This window comes from Acomys russatus, chromosome 18 (genome assembly GCF_903995435.1).
Source record: "Acomys russatus chromosome 18, mAcoRus1.1, whole genome shotgun sequence".
Taxonomy (NCBI): domain Eukaryota; kingdom Metazoa; phylum Chordata; class Mammalia; order Rodentia; family Muridae; genus Acomys; species Acomys russatus.
In genome coordinates, this window is record NC_067154.1 from 62,855,955 (window position 1) to 62,877,429 (window position 21,475).

At 42.7% G+C, this 21,475-nt stretch overlaps 1 protein-coding gene across 1 annotated transcript in view; it reads right to left on the reverse strand.

Moving 5' to 3' along the window:
• Positions 1-2,944: 2,944 nt before the first annotated feature.
• Positions 2,945-21,475, reverse strand: part of Nalcn (sodium leak channel, non-selective) — a 297,987-nt gene continuing 279,456 nt past the window's right edge. The window contains exons 40-44 of the mRNA XM_051161012.1: positions 13,590-13,747; positions 11,246-11,396; positions 9,318-9,467; positions 5,502-5,619; positions 2,945-3,171 (exon numbers count right to left, since the gene is read on the reverse strand). Of these exons, the coding sequence (XP_051016969.1) occupies positions 2,978-3,171; positions 5,502-5,619; positions 9,318-9,467; positions 11,246-11,396; positions 13,590-13,747 (771 nt within the window). The 3' untranslated portion in view covers positions 2,945-2,977. The remainder of the gene's footprint in view (positions 3,172-5,501; positions 5,620-9,317; positions 9,468-11,245; positions 11,397-13,589; positions 13,748-21,475) is intronic.

Sequence of the window (21,475 nt, forward strand, 5' to 3'; positions counted from 1 at the left end):
GGTACTGTGAGCCCTCTGGGATGAGTTGGGGTTGCGTGCTAATGTTGTAGGGCTACTGTCATAAACCATCACAAACGAGGTAGCTCTGAACAACAGACACTTGCTCCCTCAGATTCTGCTATCTATAAGTTGAGATGTAAGATGGTGACAGGTTAGGCTCCTTGGGAGTTGGTCTTCCTTGATTCTCGCAGCTACAAGTGGTCCTTGGCTGATGGCAGCATCCTTCACGCCTGTGTGTCCTTCCCTACGTATCTGTGTCTTCACAGAGCATTTTGCTCCCTGTGTCTCTTCTCATTAGGAGGCCAGTTTTATTAATGTGCCCTACTCACATATGGGCTCCCAGCTAAACAACTCTGTAACACGGTACTTCCAAAGATCCCATTCACATGCACCAGAGGAGGTCACACCTTGTTACTCGTGGGAGAGTCCAGTCTGCAATAATAGGTTAAGAAAAGAGTTTCCCTTATTTTCACCCCAACTTCAAGTAGTAATATGATGGTTTTGCTTAGTTCAAATTTTGGGATCCATTGGATAGCTTTCTGAGGAAACCCAGTTAGCCCCGTCTAACAATGAAAGACAGGCAGGCATGTCTGGCTTAGAAACCGCATTTTTGTAAGACTTTTTAATCTTTACTTTCCTTCTGTGTGCCCTTATTGTATTCAGCATCTCAAGGTATAGCCAGAGAGCTACTGATCACAGGCATTGGTTTGGAAACCACTAGGAAACCATCATACGTCCTTCCTGTCCCATCCTAGTGCCATGGAGCCCCTATGAGCTGCCATATGGACAATGTCTGTGTGGTCTGTTCTCTTTCAGGGGGTCTAAAGTATTCCACCACTCAGCATTTCCAGTGTTCTTGGACCTGACAGTTCCCTTAATTAAAGGCAGTAGGTGGCACGATGACAGGATTGTCACTATGGCTGGCTCCCTGAGGACCAGGGAACATGGGTGGCCCTGCTTCTCCATCTGTATCACCCAATCCTGCATATTCCGCTGGGTAAAACCTAAAAGGTGCAGCATTTATTTTTACTGACTTGTCTTGTGTGTGCTTCAGGTAATTCACTTGCTTCAGTCACTCAGGAGGCTTTTGCTGGCCTCACTGAATGCACGGGGAGCTGTGGCTCTGAATATGATGGTATTCAGTGACGACGTTTTCCTGAGTGTCCACTGTTTAGTGGGCGTGAAGCTCTATTACTCAATGGACTGAGCCCATAAAATTCTGTTTTCTCCTTCTTTCAGCCCTGATGCCAACCCCTGCTCTGGCCATGAGTGCCTGCTCTGCCTCGCCATGTGATGCTCACCCAGCCATGTCAGCACACTAAAAGGAACATCTGGCTCTGGGAGTTGACTCTAAATGGTTACTAGGGACAGAGGTTTTGCCAACCAAGTATGGACTGAATATTCCACATAGGGTTCGCAAAATGCCCCCAACAGAGTGCGCCATTCCATACACATACAAGGAACGAGTTTAAACATGGTAACCAGGTCACAGTAAATTCTTTTGCAAATACAATATTTATTTTGCTTTATATACAAAAATTAAATACTGAACAAACATAAAACCAAATAAAAATCCTTCTTGGCTTGAATCACTCATTATTTCATAGTCGCAAGTAGTCACATAAGCAATAGGTGATTTGTATAGAAAGGTTGTGATGTTTGGCTTTTTGAAGAAATTTAAATGGAGAAAATGACATAATAAAGTAACCTAAGTGTCAGAGGTTTTTACATACTGAATCTTTTAAAATAATCTGAATATTAAATCTGCAAACAATAATGACAACTGTGGGAGGGTTCCTGCCCAACCAGGGTCATCAATGCTTCCCAGTCATTTGGTTTCTAATATTCCCTGAGGACATAGACCATTGATATATGGGAAAAAATACAGTTACGTTGTGGTATTCCCAAAACGGATTTCAGAGTGAGACTTCCCCACCCTTCTATTATTTCTGTAGATAATTCTGGTAGCAGGGAAGTAATTTTGAATCTAGCATACCAATGGTGGTGAGAACCATCCCATGATGCTCTTACTGATTCATAGCTAAATGGCCACAGCCGGGTGACCCATGACGTCCATGAGAACCTCTCAAACCAAACTTCTGAATTGAGTCTAATACTTTATTCTGTTTCTAAACTCAGTTATTCAAAGGATTTATAAAGATTTCAAAATATGTTTTGTCTCATTATGTGCCTGAAGTAATACACTTACAGGTTTGTTTTACACCAATTAGCATTTGGGACCAGTTCTTTTACCTGGGACCTACATAGACAACTTTCTTGGAAGAAGGCAAAACTTTCATCAGAGCACTTGAAGACAGAAACCAAGTTGCTCTGATTTTCGAACAGCTCATGCATATTTTTTTTTAAAAAATTACACGAGAAAAAGAATACACTTTTAAAAATTCAGAATCTGTAGTTTTGAAGCTGCTATCATTTTAGCATGAACTCAGTGCTGGCCTTTTTCAGATCAATCATAAAGAACTTCTCCCCAGGGAGGTGCGTCTATTGGAAGTGGGAAAAAAGTGACCTGTAATGCCTGTAGTATACATATGGGCCACTGGGTTCAGCACTCTTTGGGAGGGGTAGCAATAACATACAAGAGTGCAGATGAATACATCTTAGCTTACAGAGACAGAATACGCGAAGGTTTGATACACATCTGCTATGGATGCAACTGCTAATGTTATCAATACGGCATTATACACGTTGTTTGGAATTCAAACCCAGGGCTTCGCACGTGTCGGCCAAGTGATCTTTCGCTGACCTATACCCCCAGTGCTCCCTGTAAGTTTTAATGCATGACAACAACCTACAGCTCTAAGACAGAACATTCCTATAAATAGACAAAAAAATTAATTTAGGAAATCCTATGCCCAGGTGAAATCCGGTGTATAGCAATTACATTTTGTTCCCTGAATGGTGAAGGAAACCGCTAGACAACATTTTCACCCCCCTTCGTGGCCCCCTTGGCTCCCGTCTAGACATCCAGAAGGTCATCCCCACTCTCGTCACTCTCCACCGTCAGCTGCCTGGTCCACCACTTCTTAACTTCGGAGCCGCAGGACGCTGTGTCTGGCATGGGGTTCATCTTGCACACCACCGACTTCATGGTTGTCCTTCCTCCGAAGCGCAGGTTCACAGACGACACCGAGTGGCTTATGGGTTTGGGGGCTGTGGAATTAAGAAGAGTTTTGTTGTCAGCTGCTTGCTGTCCCAGCGTGCTTTAGCCATCCCTGGGGAAAATCACGATTCTCTGGGCAGCGGTGCTTTTGGCTCCTGAATCCTCTCTCCAGATGTTAAGTAAAGACTCTTTCGGGCAGTTTTTAAAGTTATTCTCATGAGCTGCTAATAATAGCTCTTGGGAAAATATGCTGCTGGTTCCTTTTACTTTAAGAAAAAAGTAGAAAAGACAAATGGCCCAAATTTGTGTAAAATGGAAGCGTTGCCGTGGCATGTATAACCTTCACTAGGAAAACAAAGGAAAGGAGTGGCAGTGTAGTTTGCAGTAAGGACAGACAGGGTGGGTTTGGCAGATGTGCGGAGCACACGCGGCTTTGGCTTCCTGTTGCCTTGGTCTTGTGTCCCATATGTAATCTGCGGGTATGAAGTCGCTGGCAAGCTCATGTCTCTGAGCCTAAATTTTCCTCAGTTTAAAGTAAAGAGAACATAGGTGTCCTTACTGTAGTGCTGGGAGGCCCAAGGTGGTTTAGTGAGATGAGCATGTGGTGCCTGGTGCCTCCTTAAAATAGTCTTTTTATTGCCCTTTGCTCCCTCACACTCAGTATGTTCCTGACACACTCAGTGAGTTTGTCTCTGTGTTGCCGCCACTTTCCACATCGGGCTACATAGACAAGCACTACTATTGACATTTTTGACAGTATTTCTCTGTCACCCACTTACGTGAACATCAAGGAGGGGGACACTCTCCCCAGGTCATCTCTCTTATCTGCCCTGTGGTGTTGGCAGTGTAGACCATGACCTTATCATGTGTATCCTGTCACCTGCCTCCAGTCAGCTGCCACAGGCAAGTGGCTCTTAGCTCTGTCTCCACATTCGTCTCCCTAAAGCCCAGGTTGCAAATGTCACCTGTTTCTCATAAGTCTTTAAGGTCTCCCTCCTGATTGCCCATAGAATGAAACGAAGAGTTCCCAGCCTGTGGCCACAGCACCTGCTCAATCTTGATCCCTGCAACCGCTAGCTTTGCTTAGACAAGTTATATGTCTCCTCTGAGCCCTCGGCAGGTTCTTCCTTACTTTAAGGCTTTAAGATGCATGACACACCCCTAGCTCCAGAGTGTAAACACTTCTGTCATCTGCTTTGTGAACAGACCTGTGGCAGAAGGCACTTCATGGCCCCCTATTCTCACTTGTCAGGGCTGAAGCTGAGCCCTGTGCATAAAGGACAGGATGAGGCTCTAATTCACCATCGGCTCACAACTCAACAGAGGGGACACCTGGCCGCATGTGGAATCGTGCCTCCTGCCCTTTGCCGAGCGTTCCTTCATGAGGTCATCCGGCTTTCTGGTGCCTCGCATTCCTTCGGAAGAAAACTCTTACTAAATCAGTAAAATGTGGGAAACTAAGAACGGTGAGGACTAAATACAGAAAGCCAGGCAATACCCTTGGAGTACTGACTGGTGCACAGCGGTCAGTGCTACATGGAGAGCTGTCATCATCACTGCTGTCACTGAGAGAAAGCAGGGGTCGGGGTGCTGGTAGTCTCTGCTACGCAGCATGTGTTGGGACAAAGGGACCTGAGCCTTTCCTGGGAACTCCATTAGCATTTTGTGAAGACCGTATCTCCCCACTCCTTCTTAGATTAGTTTGGCCCATGTTTGAGATGCCTTGACTGCACCCAGGAAGCCCTTGGGAACCTCTTCCTCCTCTCTCTCTGGAGCCTGGATGTAACTGCTCGTTTTGCTAACAGGTGCCGTCTTCTCAGCGATGGCAGCTGCAAATGAGGGCCGATGTAGTTATGTTTAGAGAAGCTACTTTGAGGAGAGTGTTTCTGATAAGGGGATACATTTTATTGTTTCACTGTTTATAGTAATCAGGTACACATCCTGTTTGGGCTCCAGGATGTCCCCCCAGAGGCCCGGGTGTTGGGGGCTTGGTCCCAGCTTGTTCTACTGGGAGGTAGTAGAACTTGTAAAAGGTGGCACCTAGCAGGAGGTGTTGGGTCACTGGGATCGTGCCTTGGAAGAAGACTGTTTCCTGGTTTCCTGGTTGTAGTAAGGTGAGCGGCTCCCTCAGCATCCACCCTCACTATGGTCTGCAGCCTTAATATAGCCCCAGTAGCGACAGACAACTGACTGTGGGCAGAAACCTCCAACTAAGTGAGCCAATAAACCTTTCTTCTCTTTAAGTGGATTTTCTGCAGGTATACGTTATTGTAGCAGAAAGCTGACTAATACAGACCTGCATATTAAAATAAAATATAATGCCTCAGATAAACTAAGCAATAAAATTCCTCTTAAATGCCCCCAACATTGGTATACTTACCTGAGGGCAGACGCCATTGCCCAAACTTCCTTTGGGGTTTCCCGGGATCTGCTGCATCCTGCCTACTCCCTCCGCTGTCTGACAGAGTAGGGCTCAGGAGCTGCTGCTGACTGCTTGTCTACACGGAAGAATGATCAGTTAGTTGTGGGTCTTTCTCACATATTCAATTTATCACAAATATTTGCACAGCTTTGTTGGGAATAGTATGGTAATGATCACATTTACAGCATACTGTGATGAAATCAGGGTAACTTCCACTTCTGGCTGCTCACATGTCTGTCTTTTCTGTGTGTTTGAAACCGTGTTCACCTTCTGGCAATTTTGAAATATCTCAGACACTTGTGGAGAGTCCACGTGACAGTTATCTTCACTGTCAGATTGATGGGACTGAGCATCACTGGGGAGATGCAGCAGTGGCCTTGCTCGCCTGAGGTCATTTCTGGGAAGGTTTAACTGAGGCCAGGAGACCCACGCTGACTATGAACAGCCATTAGTAAAAGGAAGAGGATAAGTAGGGCAGCAGCACTCATCTGTGCTACACAACTGTGCGTGTGGCATGACCAAACTGCCTTGTGCTCTCACCATCACGGGTGCCCTATGGCAATGGACCACACCCTCAAATTGTGCGCCCAAATAAACCTTTTTTTACCTTATGATGCTCTTGCAAAGAATTTTGTCCTAGAAAGGAGAAAACAACTAGCACACTATAGCAACCCTACTTTTCTTAGAACATCGGACCTGGAAACCTGAGTGGGGCCAGAGGGCAGCATGTTAAGTGAAATAAGCTAAGTACAGAAAGACAAACACCACGTTTTGTTACTCGTTTTGAAAAATGATCATGTAGAACAGTTGTGGCTTTTTCTTTAATGCTGTCCTCCTCGCCTCTCTGTATGGAGATAGGCCCACTTTATGTTATAAGAAAGACATATGTATGTTTGAAAACCAAGTGGAAAGAATTACAGGCATTCAGTGTCCAAAAAAAAAGGGGGGGAGGGGGAAATTAAATGTGAAGATAGGTCAGATCTGTGGCAAGGCCACTGTGGATCTATCTATCTTTCTTTCTTTCTTTCTTTCTTTCTTTCTTTCTTTCTTTCTTTCTTTCTTTCTTAAACTGTTTTGCTTACTGTCCCCATAGACGTCTATGGAGAAGGAGGCAAGACATACCTGGTTTCTTGTAAGGAGCCAGGAAGCTCACACAAAACTACCATGGCACAACAGGTCTTTTTGGAACCTGTACTGGGCTGTGGCGCCCTGTGTTTCACTTCCCTCCTTTCCTCTGCTGTGTTCCTGTGTTCTACGGACTCCATGGATTAGCGTCAAATCATTATTACAGCCACATAAAGGGGCAGGACCCCCTTGCCAGCCGCTTCTCCCAGATGCTAGAAATTCTGGGCTTTTGTTTGTTTGTTTGTTTGTTTGTTAATAGGCATGTAGAGTAACTTTGAAAATGAAGCTAGCTGTGTTTTAATAGACAGCAGCTCCTCGAGTCATTTTTTCCCCTGAATTTTATGTGTTCCTCTACTGCCCAACTAAGAAAGAACAAATCTCCAATGCATTTGATTATTGAACAGGGTTGAAAGCTAATTGCATGCTTTTTCTAGCTTTACGCAAATTTATTTTCTTTTTAAATTTTTATTAAATATTTTTACACATGCATTTGTTTTATTACACATACATACAATAAACTATGCTCAGCAAGAAGAACCATGAAAAATCACGAACTACATAAATGTTACATTCATAGTGTTTTGGCTACTTGTATTTGACAGTCTTAAAGAAAACATCTTTCCCATCTCGGTGAGTCTAAAATTCTGAATGTAAATCAATATCTATCATATCTCATCATTATCAACTTAAAACATCTATCTAAACCTAAAAATATCTTAACCTGTAAAAAACTAAACTTCATTGTAAAACTAAACTATCTGGTCTTCAACCCCACTAGAGACTTGATAAGGAATACAGGGAGTGCAGGTTAGCAGCTTCCCAAATGAGAAGATGACAGAGACAGTTTGCTGCCTGAACAGTGACCCAAAATTCTCTATAACGTTGGAGCACCATCTTCAGCTTTCTGGCCCAATATATCTGACAGACATATTTGTGAGGCAGAACTATCGAGGAGTTGCTTACCCTGTCTTGGCAGAGTTTGGCCATTGACTCTGCCTGCATCCAAACTTACATTTTTAGGCAGAATTCTGTCTGTGGTAGAAACGAGGACATTTTGCCCAGTTTCTTGTTTGCTACATTTAAAGCCATCTCCACAAGGAGGTTCTTTGATGCTCATCATCTTCTTTGAGGTAGGCTGGGTGTTGCCCGCAGTTAACCTGGCTCATTGTAAATCTATCTTTGAAATAATAAAAACATCTTTAAATGCCATATTCTATATGTGTCTGAGGTTTTTGAAGACCTATCCAGCTATTTTACCTTAATTATCTATTGAATCATATCTATCTGTTACACCTAGGGTGTATATTGTGATAAAAATAGATTAGTAATTGATGTGACCATGATTTGATGACCTAACAATTAACTTGTATAACTTATTTATCCTAAAGAGCCTGCAATAGCACTTTCAAAGTACTGGAAGTAAACCTTGTATTATAATTGAGTTGTATGGGTACAATACTGCATATTAGAGTAGAAAATAAATATAAAATGTGTGTAAAGAATAAACTTAAATTTGAGTTCTATACCAATGTAGCAAATTTCTATGGTGCACTGCAGGGAAGAAAATACTAAGGGCAGGAGTTCGTGTAAATCATGATCTTTTAAAGCACATAATATTTCTATGTTCAAGTTCAGCTATTATGATAATATTAAACTATTAGAAGAAGCAAGGGAAAATACACAGGATATTAACCATTTTTAGTATATGTATTCTGTAGTTTGGACTTTGAATGGGCCATAGGTTGACAGCTTGGTTTCTAGCCTAAGACACTAACGGGAGGTGATAAAGTGTTTAGGAGACAGAGCCTAGTGAGAAGGAGCTGGGTGACTGTAGGAAGAAGAGACCATTGTGGTCACACCATCTTCCTGTCTCTCTTGCTCCCTGGCCACCACCATTGTGGTCACACCATCTTCCTGTCTCTCTTGCTCCCTGGCCACCACCATTGTGGTCACACCATCTTCCTGTCTCTCTTGCTACCTGGCCTCCACCATTGTGGTCACACCATCTTCCTGTCTCTCTTGCTCCCTGGCCCCCACCATTGTGGTCACACCATCTTCCTGTCTCTCTTGCTCCCTGGCCTCCACCATTGTGGTCACACCATCTTCCTGTCTCTCTTGCTCCCTGGCCACTACCATTGTGGTCACACCATCTTCCTGTCTCTCTTGCTCCCTGGCCTCCACCATTGTGGTCACACCATCTTCCTGTCTCTCTTGCTCCCTGGCCACCACCATTGTGGTCACACCATTTTCCTGTCTCTCTTGCTTCCTGGCCACCACATACGCCCTCACCGTGATATGCCACTTCACCACAGGCCTGAGCGATGCATTAACCACCCCTGGACTGAAAAAATCTGAAACTGAGAGCCAAGTAAACATCTCCTGCTTCTAAGGTGATTGATTATCTCAGGTATTTTGTTTAGTAACAGGAAGTTGACTAACATACCATACAAACTATAATCTTACCAAGCAATCTCAGCTGAATTCCAAGTGACAAAGATAAAAACATCTGGATATACACATTCTCATTATTTTGGGTTCTTCTGCAACAAAGGTCATATGAGAAATACTGCTGCTTTGTTTGGAATGTCTATGTGACCAGCGCCAACTCCCACAGAGCATCCTTGGATGCAGGATACCCTTATCTCCTACCTCAGGTTGTGTATTGTGGTCCTGGCTGTTGGCACTGGTGTCCTCGCTCGGCTGGGTGGTCTCGATGCTGGGAGGGTTCAGGAACCGGCTCAGCTCTTGCTGCTGGCTCTCCCTCAGGCTGTGGATGATACTGCACGACTGCTGCTGTTTCTAAAGAAGACGCTGTGCTTTCATAAGTGGGGAAAGGTGCCCAGCCTCTGTGCCCTATTTCCACCAAGTCACAGCTCCTTCTTCTCTCTTTAAACACCTAGGGGGATCGCTGACCTTTTAGAAAACCTCAAGGATCTTGAACCAGTTTTGAGGATGTTAGACTGATACACAAGTCTTAGAGATCGCCTTTCGCATTTTTACAATTGGATTAGTTATGCTCACCCATGCCTGTTTATGTCATTTAAAATGACTAATGTGGGTGTTCTATTTTCCCTCCTTATTTAATTCTATCTCATTTAACCAATGCAGCCCCCCCAACCCCCTACCACACTGAAAGTCCTAAGCACCAGAGAGTGTTGAAGAGATAAGGAGAAAACTTTGACTACTGTCTGGTCCATGACACTGTAGGTCAGCCTGCTAGGTCAATCCAGCAGCAACCTTTCTTTCCTGGCCAAGGCTTCCCTCTTAAGATCTGAGCAAGACCTTAGCGATCTATGAAATCAGAGCTACGCTGGTCTTGCTGTGGCTGGGTTGCAGTGGACAGCTTGCCTTGCTCTAGAGGGCTGGACAGAGTGTTTCCTTTCTTTGGGGACTTTTTACTGTAACAGAAATACATATTTTTTGTAGTGGGCGTTGTTGTTCTGAAAGGCAGGATCAAACAAATCTTACCTAACGTTAAAAGCATCACAGGAAGTACATACTGAGTAATTTGCCTTTCTTTGTATGTGAAGAATAAGTCAAAAGCATTTATAAAGGTTAATTACCAAATGGAAGTCCTCACTGGACACAGTGTAATTACCAAATAGAAGTCCTCACTGGAAACACAGTGTAATTACCAAATAGAAGTCCTCACTGGAAACACAGTGTAATTACCAAATAGAAGTCATCACTGGACACACAGTGTATGCTAATGGAGTGCATATTTGTTAATCTCTGAGAGTCTCACACAAACTTACAATTCAGAAGGCATCAGGCACATCATCAAAACTCCATGAGAGGTGGTCTTTAGAGACCAAACAACAGGATAAACCATATGCTAAAATTTTTCACAGCAATTTAAAAGTAGTTTTGTAAATTCTGCCTCAGTAGATATTTTTGGGATTTCGTACAGTTGAGTTTAATAAATGGAGATTATAAATATTTTAATACCCACAAATTTCTTTTTAAGCCTTCATGTTATACAAATTTGATTCAATTGAAATGTGTGGAGGAGCCTGCTGAGGAGAATGAGCTGAGGCCGGAACAGAGCTAAGGCTGCAGCTGCATCTGACACCCTACATGGATGAGGAAGATGCATTTAAGGGGATTCAGGCTCTTCTCTCTGTCACTTTCTCTCTAAATGTGTGTGTGTGTGTGTGTGTGTGTGTGTGTGTGTGTTGGGTAGTTTTAATTGTCAGCTGGAGAAAACCCAGAGTGACTTGAGAGATGGGGGCCTCTGGGCACGCTTGTGGAGAATTTCTTGGTTGCTGGTGTGGGAGGACTCATAATTGGGTGGGACCACTCTCTGAGCAAGGGGTCCTGGACTAGATACAATGTAGAAAGTGGGACAGACACTGGCATTCCCCTATCCTCTCCAATTCCTGATTGTGGATGTGCCGTGATTATAGATCACATAGGTTGTGACTAACTCCTGCCATCTTGACTTTCCTCCACACTGGACTGTACTCTTGGACTGTAAGCCAGGGTAAGCCTTTCTCATTTAAGTTGCTTTTGTCCAATTTCTTCTAATCACTGTAACAGGAAAGGAAACCCAGACCCTGTGCTTGTGGCTCACTCACAGCCCGGATGCGTTTCAAGCACTTCTTCAGCCACATGCGAATGGTCTGCTTGGCCACCTCCTCCTCTATGGTGTACTCCAGCTGCTCCCTTGCCAGCAGCTCCTCCAGCTGCAGGCTCTTCCTGATGTCTACAGAGCGATAGGACAGCATGCTGGAAGGCAGGAACAGTAGTACCACCAGTCAGACCCGTCTGGTGTTTCAACGCTCAGGTATTTAAAAATGCAGAGGACACCTCTTTCTGGACAATCAGTGTAGTGTCCGGTGCCACGCACAGTGGCTGAGGGGCCAGTTGTGTTAGCTCTGTGTCTTCCTTCTGAGCTCAGTCTTGGAGCCCACCATAATGAACAACTTGGCAAGTTAGCGTCGGCGAGACACTTAGAACAGTGAATGCATCTAAGTGCCTGTGCCTCAGAAGATGCAGGTTACGTGGTATCAACTGCTCTAGCTGTCATTAACATACTCTGGAATGTTCTGTGCAGACAGAGAGTATTCATTCCACTACTTCCTTGCGGTTGGCTCTGATTGGTGATGGTTAATATCCTTGCCTGCGAGTTATGCATGCACCCCTCCACTCCCCTCTCTATTCATTTATCCCTCTGTACCTTCCTTATTAATTTTGGGAGATGCAAAGTCAGAGCTGAATAATGACTTTCATTTAGTCCTTGGCTCAACTGGTCCAGACAGTGGTAAGTAAAACTAACAGTTTTTGTTGCAGAAGGGCAGGCAGGTAATTCCTAGCGGGGACTGAGGGCTCTATAACCAAAGAGGAATACAGACCTATCTGGTAGACTGAACGCGCTAGTTTAGTCTCAGCACCCTGGACTCTCATATCCTCTCTACTGTGAACCTGAGGTCACCATCAGAGTTCCAGTCACAGAACAGTGGCTCGAGGCCCATGGGCTTTTTCTTCTTTGTTAAATATCCTCCCATTGTGGAGGAAAAAAAAAAAACTTCTGCATTGTGTTTCATAAAATGCTTCTAAGTCCTCCAGACTCATGAGAGATTTCATTATTACATAACTTCTGTGGAACATGGAGGGCCACCACCACCACCGCTGGCTTTGCCTGGGTCCCTTGTGATCAGATGCACCAGTATGCTCCAGAGAGGTCACATCCCACCTAGTTATTAATAACAAGAGGAGAAATGGGTAACTTTAGGGGGACTTTCCCCAGCACCTTCCTTTGCTGCTTTTACCTTTTTCTTCTTTTAGCCACAAGTGGAGTTTTATCTACCCGAATGACCCCCAAATTTATGACAATATCCAACATTTAACATGTCAGGTACATGCAACATGAGTGAAACAGTTATAGTGAGTCAAGGGTTGTAGATAGTTTCTGGTCCCTCTGGCAGAGAACATCGCAAGGGATTCCTTACAATAATGTTTCACACACTGTTATGGAAAAAAATCATCTATAGTGAAATAATATTTCAATTGGGTTCTTTGATATGTGGCATAAGTTTTTCTATTTCAGCCCATTAAATAATATGCAGTTGAGGTAAAAAGACACCGTAACTTGAAAGGATGTGTGGAACAAAAATGATATTTTAAGATTTCTGTCATGAGCTTCAGGATGTGATCATATGTACAGAATTCGCTGCAGACTTAGTTAAGATGGGGCTTAATCCAAGATAATTGGTTGCAAGAAGCCACTGGGTGACACAGGGGAGGGTTAGACTGATTCTCACAACAACACAAGGAGTCAACTCTGCCCCTGCCTTCACATTTCTTGATTCTGGAACCCTGAATAATAAACCACTGCTAATAAACTGCTGCTGGAACTTCAGCGCAGCAGCTCTAGGAAGCTGACACAGATGCTCCTCAGAGAGACTGACTGAGCCTTCTCTCTGTCTGGTGCACATATAACATTCAGAAAATGTAGTGCTTTAAGCAACAGTGGTAATTACCACAGAGCAGGTGGGGCAGATTCTTCCAGACTCACCTGAGTGAGAAGACCTGGGTTTTTAGCTCCACATTGGCCATGGAACCAAGTGACCCTAAGCAAGTCACTTAACTCTTACAGGATAACACACCCCCATCCCCAAATCAAGAGGAGAACCACACCCTCCAGGTCTTCACTATCCCTTCTCTTCTGGAGTGGCAGGTGGCAGGCCACTGCGTCCTACCCTTGTGTGAGGCCCTGGTCATACATGATCATTATGGGGCAACAAGGAAGCCTATATTTCATGCCTACACTGTGTGCCTCTGCATTATAATCACGGCAATATGGCAACTCAAGTTTTGAACATCCTTGCTAGCTGAATTAACGGGCCTCTGCGTGTCACACCTTTCATTTCTGGTCTTAGTGAACATCTGTGACTCTGGGCTGTGGAACCAGCTTTATACCTCAGGACATCATGGAAGGTGACGTCGCCACCGTTGTGCAGCCTCTCCATCTCATAGCACATGTGCTTGAAGAGGAGCTTGTCTTTATCGAGGTCCACTTCCAGCCTCCCACGCAGAAGCCGCAGCAGGAACTTCACTCTGAAGGTGGGGATCACACCCTGGGTAGGACAACATGAGGGCCGAAGCCGTTAGGAGGCCAGCAGGCATTCTGCTAGGCAGGGACCCTTTTCAAACAGGGAAATACATGTGACAAAATGAATTTATGATCCAGGACTGGGTGGCTCAGGCTTATAATCCCAATGCCAAGGAGGCTGAGGCAGGGGCTTACTGGCATAGGTAGCAAAAGACAGGAAGAAAGCCTCTGGTTTTTTTGAAAGCTAGGCAGAATGACGTGTGCTAAGCATGTGGTGTGAAGTACCGAGCAGTAACTTTCTGCTCCTCTGGTCTTGTGCGTTATCATAATGTTGACCTCAGAGGCGAGGAGGGTGCGGGATCCCCACGTCGCTTTTCCTGAAGCCAGCCCTTAGTGCTTTTGCTCAGCTGTCTACCCACCTGTCCACATGCACCCTTGTTGAATATCTTCCTACAAGTAGGCAATGCACACCTACACAACCCTCCTCACTTAACTTGGGTCTCAGGACTTAATGTCTGTTAGGTAGCTGGCTTCTTTGCAGGTTTTCTCAATGACTAGAACAACTTAGACAAGACAGTGAGGCTTCAGCTTTCTCCTCCTTCTGGGATTAAAACAAATCTGAACCCTGAAACGCTAAAAGGCATCGCTGTATTCCACGTGGCAGAGCCTGCTACATCAACTCTTACTATGTCTTTGAGTGGACTTGGCGGCCTAGGCGTCTCGCTAGCCATTGGCATCTCAGTGTCAATTGGGGTGTGGTCTTCCCTGTACAGATCAGGCGAGATAACGTTCTTGTGGGTAACAGTTACAGAGACAAATATAGATATAGATGAGACAAAATAACTAGGTATACCTGCCCTCCACCAGTTACTATTTTGGAGTTCACAGGAGCCTGGAGCCCAGCTCGAGGACAGAGAGTATTAGTGGAGGCAGAGAGGAAAGCAGAGAGAATAGGCCACACAGTGTCTGCAGACCTGACTTATGTCATCTATGCCAGCTCCTTGCTTTTGCATTTTCAATTCTCCCTGAACTCTTTTTGAATCTTCTCAGGCTGGAACTTCGTTTGCTAAAGCTTTCTTCATTTCTTGATGTCAGGACAGACTTCACCCAAATCTTCATGACCATTTCAGCCAACGGCCCACCCTAAGCCCACCCACTCTCTACCTTCTTCAGCAAGTTCATGACTTCTGGAACTCAAACAAGTTGAGCATCTCCTACCGAAAACGTTAGAACCAAATTTTGGACTTTATGGACTTTGGAATGTTTACATTCCCACAATGGGTGATACTGAGGATATGGCCCAAGTCTAAGCATAAAATTCATTAATGTGTGTTTTTTTTTTTAATTTTTAATCTTTTAAAAACAAGTCCTTATGTATCCCAGGTTGACCTTAAACTTAAGGCTGTCAAACTCTTGAACACCCAACTTCTGCCTCCCATGTATGAGGATTGTAGGCAGGTACCATTTTCACATACGCCTTACACACATATTCTGGAAGTAATTTTTTAACAATATTATTAGTGTGCATTGGTTTTGCCTGTGACTTGTCATGTGAAATTAGGTATGATTCTTTCCATTTGTAGTGCTGTATTGGTACTAAAAAGAATTCAATATCTGAAGCATTATTTTTGGATTAGGGATGCTAACTTGTGTCACTAGTACCATTTCACCTCTAACGGGCCACCCCCTCATTTAGAACATAATCTCTGTGGTCACAAGAACCTTGCCATTTGGGAGATGCTTTACCTCAGCGCGTAGACCTGTGCTTGGCTTCGGGAGGGTAAGGATGGATAAGAGGTCAAAGAAGAGAGGAATGAGGGAAGAACATGCAGGATTCTGAGGAGAAGGGGGAAGACAGGGGAAAGGAAAAGAGGTAGCTGAGAACAAGGATGATGTTGCCTTTGCTTTAGCTAGTTCTTGGAAATACCAGGTAAGCTTTATTTACATAGATTATACCCTTTCCCCTTACCCCCCGTCAGGTCCCTCTGGCGCACAGGCAGCATCAGTGAGATGTGCTGTGTACCCTGAGCTCCACTGACCAGGCCACTGCTCTTCCTGTCTTCTGAGGGAGGCCTGCTGGGCCCAGGAACTTCCAGGTGGCCAACTGGCACCAGGGACAACCAGATGGCTAAAGGCCAGCACAAGAACACAATTAACAAGAGCCAGGGCAATATGGCACCAACACATTTGATGTACATGATTTTTCATAAGATAACTTTAAATTCCTCATGCATGTTTGAGTGTCGTATCACTAAAGTTCTTAGTGCTTACCCTGCTCTTTGATTGTTCTTAGCCTTTGCTTGAAGTGATTTGGCAGTAAATGTATGTTTGCTATTCATCTGGGTTTTAAAAAAAGCAAGGCAGTTTTAGCCAACTTTTACCTAACTTACTGTTATGTCTTTCCTCCTTTTAATATTGTCACATTGTTAAAATGTGACTTACTTGCCAGAAAAACATCATTTAATTTAAAGTCTAGTGCTGAGATTCTCATTCTTTAGAGTCATCTCTTTTTATTGAAGAAGCTGATATAGGCAGCTCTGCCTCCTCCTCGCGGAGTCCTGCAGGGATCAGGAATATCCAGCCAACACCAGGACAACCACATGGCTAAAGGCCAGAGTAAAAACAAAAACAAACCACAATAAACAAGAACAGGACAGCATGGTACCAAAAGGACCGAGCTATCCCACTACAGCAAACCCCGGATACCCTAACATAGCCAAGCACAAGAAGATGACCTTAAATCCAATATTATAGAGATGATGGAAGCCTTTAAGTAGGAAATAAATACATTCCTTAAGGAAATACAGAAAATGCAATAAAACAGGTGAAGGAAATGAATATAGCTCTTCAAGACCTGAAAATGAAAATAGAAGCAATGAAGAAAACACAAATTGAAGGAATCCTGGGCATTGAAAACCTGGAGAACAGAAACTACAGACACAAGTATCATCAACAGAATGCAAGCGATGGAAGAAAGAATCCCAGGCATAGAAGAATCAATTGAACAAATCAATACATCAGTCAAAGGAGATATTAAATCTAAAAAGTTTCCAACACAAAACATAGAGTAAATCTGGGATGCTATAAAAAGACCAAACCTAAAAATAATAGCAGAAGAATGTGAAGAGTCACAGCTGCAAGGGCCAGAAATAATTCTCAGCAAAATAATAGAAAAAAATTTCCCCAACCTAAAGAAAGAGATGCCTATAAACATACAAGAAACATACAGAACACCAATTGGATTGGACTAGGAAACAAATCCTCCTGCCACATAATAATCAAAACACTAAATGTACAGAACAAAGAAAGAACAAGAGAGAAAAAAGCCAAGTAACTTACAAAGTCAGACCTATCAGAATTATACCCAACTTCTCAACAGAGACGCTAATACATAGAAGGGTCTGGGCAGATGACTTACAGACTCTAAGACACCACAAATGCCAACCTAGACCTACTATACCCAGCAAAACTCTCCATCACCATAGATGGAGAAAACAAGACATCCCAAGACAAAAGCAAATTTAAACAATATCTATCTACAAATCCAGCCCTGCAGAAAACAATAGAAGGGAAAACTCCAACCCAAGGATGTTAACTACATCTAAGAAAACACAGATGATAAATAATTCCATACCAGCAAAAACAGAAGAAGGGAAGTAAACACAAACACATGTACAAATGTAGTCTCCTGGGACAGCCAGACACCACAGGACCAGAAGTGCTTGTCCGCTGGAACGTGTGTACAGAAAAGGACAAAGCACTGGGTCTGAGTGAGTGATGAATGAGGTATTACTACAAGATCTTTGGTCCAACCAGGGTACGCAGGAGGAAAAGATTTATCTTCAATATGTGTTACTGTTCTTTTCACTGGGCTGCTGGCACCAGGCCAGGTAGCAACAAGGGCCCATCCTGACTGGGTAGTTTGGGAACAGCTCACTCCCACACATGAAACCTGCAGTGGGCGGAGCAGCGTGAGAGACAGCAGCAGAAATCTGCACTGACGTGCCTATGAACAGCAGAAGCCTGGGTGGTGGTGACCACGGCGGTTCTACGGCAACAGCCTGGCTGGAAGTCAAGGCCAAGGGTCCGTCCGTGAATCTCTGGGGAGAAGGGAGGCCCTTCTTCTCCAAGTGCGACAGCTCAGAATAAACATCCAGTCTTAGATGTCCTTCGGTGAAGTAGATGGTGCTCGCCACTTTATGTCATGTGAAACAAGGACTTATAAACCTTGGGCTGTGGGGAGGGGCTTTGAGGGTGAGTGTGTCTCATTGGCTAGAACTTAAGACACTGCCAATGCTCTATTTACATGCAGAAAGACAACAGGTGACAAGGTCATGTGACTGACCACCTGTAGCCACCTGGGGGTTGTGTTACATGCTTCTGAGGCAGGCACAAAAACAAGAGAGAGCTTTGTTCCATACTTTCTGTTCTCAGGATGAGATTTTGAATCTCAAGTTTGAGATTTTGAGAGTTTGAACGTGCTCCATCTTGGCAGTTCCATGCCATTTCCTCCAGAGGCATGGTGCATGAACCCCACACACTGACACCACCAACATCAAAATCACAGGAATTAAAAATCATTGGTCATTAATATCTCTCAGTATCAAAGGACTCAATTACCTAATTAAGCACACACACACACACACACACACACACACACACACACACACACACATGCTAACAAAATGGATGTGAAAACAGGATTCAACATTCTACAGCATACAAGAAACATACCTTAGCAAAAAAGATAGATATTGCCTCAGAATAAAGGGCTAGAAAAAAGGTTTTCCAAGCAGATGGACCCAAGAAGCAAGCTGGAGTAGCCATTCTAATATCTAATAAAATATAATTTCAACCATAATTCATCAAAAGAGATGAGGACGGATACTTCATACTTGTTAAAGGAAAAAAATCCATCAAAATGACATTTCAATTCTGAACATCTACTCCCCAAATGCAAGGGCACCCATATTTATAAAAGGAACATCATTAAAGCTTAAATCACACATGAACCCCATACATTAATAGTGGGAAACTTCAACATCCTACTGTCAACCAATGAACAGGCCATTCAGAGAGAAATTAAACAGAAAAACAATGGAACTAATGGGCATTATGAATAAAATGGATTTAACAGATATTTACAGAACAGTCCACCCAAGTACAAAAGAATATACCTTCTCAGCACCTCATGGAACTGTATCCAAAGTTGACCACATGGTCAGGCACAAAGCAAGCCTCAACAGATATAAGAAAACTGAAATAACTACTTGCATTTTTTTCAGACCACCATGGTTAAAGCTGGACTTCAACAACAACAGAAGCAATAGAAAGCCTACAAAATCATGAAACTGTATAACTCTTTACTCAATGACCACTGGGTCAGGCATGACATAAAGAAAATAAATTAAAGAGTTCCTAGAATTCAGTGAAAATGAAGATACAACATACACAAATTTATGGAACACAATGAAAGCAGTGCTAAGAGGAAAGTTCATAGTACTAAGAGCCTTCGTAAAGAAACTGGAGAGATCTTATTCTAGCAACTTAACAGCACATATGAAAACCCTAGAATAAAAAGAAGTAAGCACACCCAAGAAGAGTATACAGCAGGAAAGATTCGAACTCAGGGCTGAAATCAATAATTTAGAAACAAAGAGAACAATAAAAGAATCAAGAAAACCATTAGCTCATTCTTTGAGAAAACCAAGAAGATAGACAAACTCTTAGCCAAACAAACTGAAAGCACTGAAAGCCAGAGAGAGAGAGAGAGAGAGAGAGAGAGAGAGAAAGGAACCCAAAATCAGAAATGAAAAAGGGGACGTAACAATAGACAATGAAAAAATCCAAATAATTATTAGGTCTTACTTCAAAAGTCTTGACTTCATAGAATTGGAAAATCTAAATGAAATGGATTTTCTTGATAGATACCACTTACTAACATTAGATCAAGATCAGATAAATAATTTAAACAGTCTTATAACCCCTAAGGAAATAGAAGCAGTTATTAACATTCTCCCAACTCCCTCACCCTCAAAAAAAAAAAAAAAAAAAAACACACCAAAAACAAAAACAAACAAAAAAACACCAAAAACCCAAACAAAAACAAAAACAAAAACAAAAACAAAGCCCAGGGACAGATGGTTTTAGCACAAAATTCTACCAGACTTTCCAAGAAGAGCTAATACCAATAAAACTCAAGCTATTCTACAAAATAGAAACAGAAGGAACATTGTCAAAATCATTCTATGAAGCCATAGTTACCCTGATACCTAAACCACATGAAGACTCAACAAAGAAAGAAAATTTCAGACCAATCTTCCCTATGAACAATGATGCAAAACAACAAAATATTTAAAAACCTAACCTAAGAACACAGCAAAAACATCATCCACCATGATCAAGTAGGCTTCATCTCAGGAATACAGGGATGGTTCAACATCAGCAAATCCATTAATGTAATCTACCATATAAACAGATTGAAAGGAAAAAAAATCACATGATCATCTCATTAAGATGCTGAAAAAACCTTTGGCAAAACCCAATACCTCTTCATGTTAAAAGTCTTGGAGAGATAAGGGATACACGGCACACACCTAAACACAATACAGGCAATATATAGCAAGCCAATAGCCAACATCATATTAAATGGTGAGAAAGTTAAAGCAAGTAAACTAAAATCATGGACAAGACAAGGCTGCCCACTCTCTCCATATCTATTCAATATAGTACTTGAAGTCCTAGCTAGAGCAATAAGACAACTAAAAGAGATCAAGGAGATATAAATTGAAAAGAAAGAAATCCAAGTATTGCTATTTACAGATGCTATGACAGTATATACGTAAGAGACCCTCAAAATTAGACCAGAGAACTCCTACAGCTGCTAAACGCCTTCAGCAAAGTGGCCGGATACAAGATCATCTCAAACAAATCAGTTCCCCTCCTTTATACAAACGATCAACTGGCTGAGAAAGAAATTACGGAAATGACACCCTTCACAATATAGCCACAAATAATATAAAATATGTTGGTGTTACTCTAACCAAGCAAATGGAAGACTTGTATGACAAAGTCTTCAAGTCCCTGAAGAAAGAAATTGAAGAGGGTATCAGAAGATTCCCCATGCTCGTGCTCATGTATTGCTAGGATTAACATAGTAAACATGACCTTGTTACCAAAAGCAATCTAAAGATGCTTGCAAGTACCATCAAAATTCCAACACAATTCTTTTAATTAATTAATTAATTAATTAATTAATTCATTTATTTATTATTACCAACACAATTCTTTACAGACTTTGAGAAAACAATCTTTAACTTCATATGGAAAAAAAATTTTAAAAACCAGGATATATATATATTTTAAGTTCTTTATGATAAAAGAACTTTTGGCAGTGTCACCATCCCTGATTTCAAGCCGTACTATAGAGCAATAGTAGTAAAAATCATATGGTATAAAAACAGACAGGTTGATCAATGGAATCAAATCAAGGACCCAGAAATAAATTCATACACCTATGCACACTTGATTTTTGACAAAGCAGCAAAAACTATACAATGGAAAAAAGAAAGCATCTTCAACAAATGGGGCTGATCTAACTGGATGTACGCATGTCGAGGAATGAAAATAGATTTGTATTTATCACCCTGCACAAAACTCATGTTCAAGCGGATCAAAGATGTAAAAATAACACCAGATAAACTAAATCTCTTAGAAGAGAAAGTGAGGAAGAGCCTTGAACTCACTGGCGCAG